General features: G+C 35.4%; 2 protein-coding genes and 1 long non-coding RNA gene across 3 annotated transcripts; 2 read left to right on the top strand and 1 right to left on the bottom strand.

Annotated features, from left to right (window-relative positions):
- Positions 255 to 972, top strand: LOC110266845 (zinc finger BED domain-containing protein DAYSLEEPER-like). Its single transcript, XM_021111882.1, has one exon. It carries the CDS (start codon positions 303 to 305, stop codon positions 747 to 749), a length of 447 nt encoding a protein of 148 aa, XP_020967541.1. The 5' UTR covers positions 255 to 302; the 3' UTR covers positions 750 to 972.
- On the bottom strand, positions 3,053 to 5,515 carry LOC107615764 (zinc finger MYM-type protein 1-like). The gene is made up of 2 exons (XM_016317799.1): positions 5,334 to 5,515; positions 3,053 to 4,268 (listed from the first exon to the last, which is right to left on the bottom strand). The coding sequence occupies exons 1-2, from the start codon at positions 5,513 to 5,515 to the stop codon at positions 3,053 to 3,055; spliced, it is 1,398 nt and encodes a 465-aa protein (XP_016173285.1).
- On the top strand, positions 6,207 to 6,505 carry LOC110266308. The gene is made up of 2 exons (XR_002353557.1): positions 6,207 to 6,277; positions 6,390 to 6,505. It is a non-coding gene; the product is annotated as an uncharacterized LOC110266308 (long non-coding RNA).

The following is a 7,531-nucleotide window of genomic DNA, read 5'->3' as shown; positions in this document are numbered from 1 at the left end:
ATGTCCCCACTAGGTAGAATTCCACTTACATAATGCTTGATAGTGCTTTAAAATTCCAAAAGGCCTTCAAGAGATTAAGTGAAAGGGATGCTGAGTTTGTAATGATGCAAGGAGTCATTCCAAAGAATGAAGATTGGGATAATGCAAGATGCTTTGTGAGATTTTTGAAGATTTTTTTCGATGTAACCAAAAAAGTCTCGGGTTCTACATTTGTGACTTCTTCTTCATATTTTCATCACTTTTGTTCAATTCTTAGTTCTTTGAAGACATGGGCTGATAGTAATGACATATTACTTAAGGGTATGGCTACAAAAATGAAGGTTAAGCATGATAAATATTGGGGTAACTTGAGAAACATGAATATGATGATTTTTGTTGCTATGGTACTTGACCCTAGATACAAGATTAAGTTTGTTGAGTGGAGTTTTCAAAGGTTATTTGAAAAGGAGGATGTTGATTTCTTATGTAGTCAGGTGAAGGAGGTATTCAATGACTTGTTTAACAGCTATAGGGTTGCTCTCAATAGTGATCAAGCATACCAATCTGCACAACACAGCCAAGATGTGGATATGGATGATAGTGCCTTTGATGATGTTTGCTTTACGACAGCATTTGAAAATGATGTACAAGCAAGTGAGAGTGTCAACACAAATGAAGTGGATTTATATCTCATGGAGTCCTTGGAGAAACCAGTTGATCCAAGTAGTTTTGATATTTTAACTTGGTGGAAAGTGAGCTCTAATAATTAAAAATATCCTTTTCTAAGTCAAATTGCGAGGGATATTCTAGCTATGCTGGTGTCAACGGTTGCTTCTGAATCCGCCTTTAGCACTGGAGGTAGAGTGCTTAATCAATATAGGAGCTCTCTTACCCCAAAAACTGTTGAAGCTTTGATTTGTGCACAAAATTGGTTTCGAGCCAATTTATTGCCAATTGACCTTGAGGAGTCTTTTGAAGAATTTGAAAAACTTGAGAAAGGTAATGTTCTTTAATATTATGTTTTATTTTATCTTCACATAGTGATTAACTTTACTACTTGATAATATGTTTAAGTTATTAATATTTATTTTATTATATTTTATTGTAGAACTTGAGCCGATTCTTCAACTAATAGATGAAGAAGACTCTGGTGATGAATCTGATTAGTGATCAGTGCTTCACCTCTCAGCTTAGAGTTTTTTATGTTATGTTTTTATTAAGACTTTAATATGTTATTTAATTTTGTGTTGTTGAGACTTGTTTAGTTGTTTTTATGTTGAAGAATTATTATTTTATCAAGACTTGTTGAATATGTTGGATTGCTGGACAATTAGACATGTTGCTTTATAATGTTTTATGGAATTTACATTTTATTATTATGTTGGATTGTGTTTTATTATTATGATGGATTGTTGGACAGGTTATTAACTTTATAAATTAAATTATTATTTTTTATTTAAAAAACCGTAGATCCAAACCGATCCAAACCACTTGTAATCAGATCGGATCGGATCGGATTTTCAAAAAAGTTCATCCAATCCAAACCGCACCGCACATAAATTAAGCGTTCGGATCGGATGACTTTTTCCCTCAAAACCGAATCAAACCGCACTGCAAACACCCCTACTTTCTTATATTCATTAACATGTTTATAGACAATAAACAGTAACTATACTAAAAAACAGTAATATAAAATAATCTACCTAATATAACAACACTTAAAAACACGTCTAACTAACTAACATGTAAATAGTAAATCTGTTATTCTAACCAACAAACATTCTATACCTAATAATTTTATCTAACATGTAAATAGTAAACCAAATAATTCTAATTAAGATAAAAAAAAATAGACTATTATTTACTAATCTGGAACTGAGAAAATCGTCCACACTAAACTTTTCAGATGTTGAAAATATAGAAAAAAGTAACAGAGAAAATTTAGAAGGGAGAATAGAAGAAGAAAGGGACAAACAAAAATGGTCCCACCAGTTTAAATAATGTGCCAAACTCATCATAGAGTTCGCCAGAAATGCAACAAACTTGCTCTTATTCCCAAAAAAAAAAATTCATATCCTTAAAAATAAAACTGAAAATTCTTTTCTAAAAAAACTTCGGAGTCTTCTCTTAACAATTTTTATTGCTGAAAAAGTTCTTTCTGTTGTTGCTGTAGACACTGGTAGAGTCAAAACAAGACGTATTAATCTATCAACCATGTGATAAGTTCTTGATTTTCCCGTTTATTGCAACTTGTTTTACAATTCAAAAAGTGTACAATGCCTTTCAAATGATTTGGTATATCATGCTGATAATGTTGCAACTGAGACTTCAAAATATTTAGCTCATTAGAAGGAAAGTCAAGGGGATAAAACTTCTCTGCTAACTTGCTAATTTCTTCAATATTAAATGATTTGAAATTGTCCTTAGGATCCAAAGCACAACTCAAAGTCAAAAGCTCTATTGTTTGCTCATTAAATCTACTATTCAACTCTTGTATTTAAGAGTCAATTGTTGCCAAGAATATATCTATTCGATAATGATGCTCAACTATCACACTTGGTTGACGAGATCGACCTCTTCAAAAAACATATTGTGCACTCATATTAGGGACTTCAATTTCATGCTTTTCACAAAAATCTTTAACATTTGCAAGAAAATTGCACCATCCACTATCTCTTAATTGTTGAAGAAGTAACTTTGATGTAGAAACAATATGCATTGCATTAAGAATATCTTGAGATTGTTGTTGCAGTGCTTGGCAAAGAACATTAGTGATTCCCATAATCTCTTTCATCAAGTGCAAAGTGAAAACAAATTCAAATGACAATAATATTTTACTAATACCATAAGCCTCACCTCTTTGTGCATAAGTTGTCCCGTCTTCAATGATATTATTGAGAACAATGTTGGTAGCAGTAAACATTTTTACCAAACTACAAATAGAATTAAAGTGAGAGCTCCATCGAGTATCCCCAGTTCTTTGTAAAGTGCTTATTTGATCCGCACCTTTGCCTGTTTCTAATTCATTTTGAGCAACCAAGTTTGCATTTTCAATTGCTTGAGCTTCTTGTAATTAATCATGTCTTTTTGAAGAAGCACTACCAATAGTGATAATAGAGTTTAATTGAGTAAAAAATTCATGAATTTGAAGTACCTCTCTTGAAGCTGTCACCAATGCTAATTGTAACCTATGAGCAAAACAATATACATAGTATGCTTGTGGAGAATCTTTAAGAAACAAAGCTTGCAAACTATTCCACTCACCCCGTATGTTGCTAGCACCATCATACCCTTGACCCTTAATCTTTTCAACTTGGAGATTATAATGAGAAAGGACAGAAATCAATTCTTTCTTTAAAGTTATTGCACAAGTATCAGTGACATGCATAAGATCAAAGAATCTCTCTTTAACAAAACCATCTAGAGTAACAAATCTCAAAACAATGGCCATTTGCTCCTTTTTAGATTCATCTCTAGCTTCATCAACAATAAAATAAAATTTGGCATCTCCAATCTCTTCTCTAATTGAATTTCTCACCTTAGTAGCAAGAATATGTAGAATTTCTTTTTGGACATCATTTGAAGTATACTTAGCATTTTTTGGAACATTTTTCAAAACATTCTTTTTCACTCTTTCATTGTAAGATCCCAAAAATTTCAACATTTTTAAAAAGTTACCTCTGTTGCTTGAACTTTGGCTTTCATCATGTCCTCTGTATGCGCAACCTTGAAATGTCAACCATCTAATGCAATCTATAAATGTTCCTAGTCGAATTCTATTCTTTTCAATCTCTTCTGATGTTTGCTTATGAAGAAGTCTATCAATATGTTGTGATTGTTTCATCAAATCATCACATGATTTCAGCGCCTTATGATGGAATGATTTGGGACCTTTGCCAATGTGATTCAAAAGAGAACATTCTTTTCCATTATTTACTTTCTTCCAATTTCTAAAACCATTCTCAATAAAAGCATTTGAACCCGTATTGATTGAAGATTCCTTAGCAAAAAGAAAGCACGAAAAACAATATATAGCATCATCTTCTATAGAATATTCTAACCAAGATGGGAACAATTTAAACCATGAAGCTTGAAAGCGATGATGACTTTTATCACCAGAAAATGGATAATTATCAAGAATTGGTTGATTTGGCCCAACTTTAATATAAGCCCAATGGATTTCATCTCTTTTATTTGGAGGAAGCTTCCAAATCATTGGTCGCATTCTAGGATCTCTTTCCAAACGAAAAACATCCAGTTGATTTGGAAGAAGTCGTGGAAGCTTTGAGCTATTCAATGGAGAACTTAAAGTAATGAAATTTAATGACCCCTCAAGTATTGGAGTAGTAATAGTAGAAGCATCTTCATTCTCTTGATCTTTTTTTTTTTTAAAAATGTATCAATGGTTTTGAACTTACTCATAATTCAAATGGCCAAATAAGTTCCTATAATTAAAAATATATTAAGCAAAAAGTGTAAATTACATTCTAAATCTTTATAAAATATTAAAATTCAGAACAATAATACTAACGTTGTTACCTGAAATTTTGGAAAGTGAAGGTGCCAAGACGGGAAGGGGGAGACTGGTTGTACGAACAAAATGGGAGGATTAAGGAGAGGTTGGGAAATAAAAAAAGGGGATGGAAAATGGGCTATTGGGTTGGATTTTTTGTATGAATTAAAAGGGGGGCTGTAAAAGTTATGGAACAAAAAGAGAGGGGGCTGGGAAATAAAAAAAGGAGGGACTAGACTATTTTTTTTTAAATAAAAATTAAAATTTGGGGGGAGGGGGCATTGCCCCCTTTAGTTGTATATACCTCCGCCCCTGATTGTGTTGAATGTAAGACCCAGAATCTTTGAAAAGTCTTATTATGATCAAGTCTCAAATCATACGGTTATTTATAGCCTTAATTTCGGAAATCACTTTATTAAATATAATTAAGGCAAGTTTTGATTTATAAGATTTGAGATAAGTTATGATTATTATCCAATTTCACAATTATTGGATTATTTTCTATATTCAGAGTATAAAGTTGGTACTTGTGAAATAATAAGGATTTCTATATGATTTGAATTAAATAAGTAATATTTTCAATATTAATGCTGCTACTTTGGAAAATAAGGGACTTAATTATATTACTCCTAATTATTTGATTTGGATATTTTATTGAAAATAATTTGTGAAATTGGTGAGCAAATAGTATTTTCTATATATAATTAGTGTTGGATTTAAATTGGGTTTCAATTACTATATTACTCTATTTTTAAGTGAAATTACTAATTTGCCCCTAACTCTAATTTACACACACCTCACCAAAAGCAACACTCAGCCACCGAAACCCTAATCCAACTACCCTTTCCCCCCAAAACTCAGCAGCAGCTGCGCAGCCCCTATGCTAAACACACACACGCTGTTCCTTGAGAAAGAAAGAAGGAAACAAAGAAAGAAAGAAAGAGCGATCTGAGGGAGAGAAGGAGGGGAGGGCGGGCCTTCACCGCTGTCCAACCCGCCACGCCTCGCCGCCAGTGCCGTCATTGTCACCATCGATGGAGGAGAAAGGGGAGAGCGCTCGCGAGGAGCTGCTGCAGAAGCCACCGCCGTGCACCCTCGTGCCGTCGCTGGAGATCTGGCCGTCAACGCCGATCATCCTTGCACCGCGTCAGAGACAGAACTGCGAACTGGAGGGAGTGCGACCCACAACCACCAACAGAGAAGAAAGAGCGCGCGGGAATGGTGAAGCCGCCGCTGTCACCGTCGCGTGTGGAGTTGCCGCCGCGTTTGACCTCTGTTGCTGTTGCACTTCGACCGCCACCGTTCTTGCCGCTGTCGAGCCGCGTCGGAAGGAAAACGCCGCCGCCGTGTGCTGTTAGAACTTCTGGAGCCGCGTTGAAGCTCACTGCGAGAAGAGGAAAAGACTAGGGCTAGCGCCATTATGCTTGGTAAGGACCTGCAGCAGCTGCTGCTCTTGCTCTGTTCTGCTTTATTCTGCCCTCTGTGTAATGGTTATACTTGGTGCCATTCTGTCCGCTAGAGCTGTTGCCATCGATTTGGAGTTGTTGCGGAATGGGGCCACTAGGAGAGTAGTGCTGCTGCTAAACCACAGGCTCTGCGGCCGAGACTCTGCCGCCGAAGAACACTCTTCCGGTAAGGGTTTTAATTGAGGTTTTTGCCTTTTTGGAATTCGTGAAGGTTGTAATGCTGCGTGGTTTTTCTAGTTGATCCACCAGAGCTTCTGGCCGCCGTCGGAGCTATTGTCGGGGTCGGTTCAAAATTGTAGCTGCCTCATTGTGTTATTCGGTAAGAAGTTATGTGTCGAGAAGCCTCGCGTTAGTATCCTGTTATGTTTAGTTAACGAATATGAGTTTTGGTAACGTGGGGTCGAGTCCTAATTATTATATGCTGCTATTAGTGTTGCTATGGTTGTTGCGAATGTGGCTTGAAGCTGAGGTTGCGGTTGTTGTTGATGTCGGGTTGAGGCGGAAAGGACTCTGTGACGCGTTTGAGTTATGGATTTGCGTTCTGAGGTAGGGGCGCTTTCCAAAAACCTATGTTTTATGTATTGGAATTATTACATATGGATACTGATGTGAGACAATTGGTATTTGGTGATTGTATCTGCCTTGTGTGTTATTGGATTGTCTCGAATGGTTGTGGATGTTTGTTTGGCTGAATTATTGTGCGGCTTGTGAAATATAATGTTTTGAAGTTGATTCTTTAAAGATTTGAAATCTGAGTTTGATCCGTTGAGCATTGATTTGAATTGAGTCAATTATTTTGATAATATGAAAGGTCAGACGCACTTTTGAATTCAGCCTGGTTTACTTTAATTGACTTGGTTTTGGACAAATGATTTGTTATTGAGCCGTTTCTTTAAAGCTTTGGAAATGAGTTAAATTGGTGGATATTGATTTGATTTTGAAATGGTTTCCTTGAGATATGCCACTGAGGCGACTGTTGGATTTAGCGTGATTTTGAATTGATTTTTGGGTTCTGGACTGTTGAAAAGGATTGAGGAACGGTTTAGTTGGGACTCGAATCGGGTGGAAAAGTCCAAGTTTTAGGGGAGATGCTGCCGAAATTTCTATAAAAACCGAGGCTTTATTTGAAATGTTATTTGGGAAATTTTGAGTTTAATGCCTTTCCTATTTACTTGGAAGATTGTGAATTTAGGGCTTCTTTTATTACCTTTACTTAGAACAATTATGAAAACGATGAAGCTACGCTTTGAAAGAATTATTGAAAAGAGAATCATGATTTCTCCTTATTTTTTTTAAGAAGAATAGTATGTCTTTGGGTACAAGTTATTTGAAAGAGAATTTTGCCTTGAGGCTGTTTTAAAAGGTAAAACGGGTTTATGTTTTTCTCTATTAAACATAAAGAGTGTCATTGGAAGAGTTTTCGTGATTTTAAAAGAAATTGGATTTCGATTGACGAACCTCATTATTTTGACGTTTGAATAAGATTCAGAGCACCCTTTGAACTCTAGTTTAACATAACAAAAATGATTCTCTTATCAGTTTGAAACGCTTCAGATTTAATTATGGAATTGAA

This window comes from Arachis ipaensis, chromosome B09 (assembly GCF_000816755.2).
Source record: "Arachis ipaensis cultivar K30076 chromosome B09, Araip1.1, whole genome shotgun sequence".
Classification (NCBI taxonomy): Eukaryota; Viridiplantae; Streptophyta; class Magnoliopsida; order Fabales; family Fabaceae; genus Arachis; species Arachis ipaensis.
The sequence above is the reverse complement of the archived record's forward strand: the minus strand, read 5'-3'. Positions and strand labels throughout refer to the sequence as shown.

Bases quoted from the DNA above. Each gene is read 5' to 3' on its own strand.
- LOC110266845 (XM_021111882.1), top strand. From the start codon at position 303: ATGGCTACAAAAATGAAGGTTAAGCATGATAAATATTGGGGTAACTTG.
- LOC107615764 (XM_016317799.1), bottom strand. From the start codon at position 5,515: ATGACGGCACTGGCGGCGAGGCGTGGCGGGTTGGACAGCGGTGAAGGC. The intron at 4,269-5,333 runs GTAGTTGGATTA...TCCATTGAATAG, and splicing joins CTGAGTTTTGGGGGGAAAGG to CTCAAAGCTTCCACGACTTC.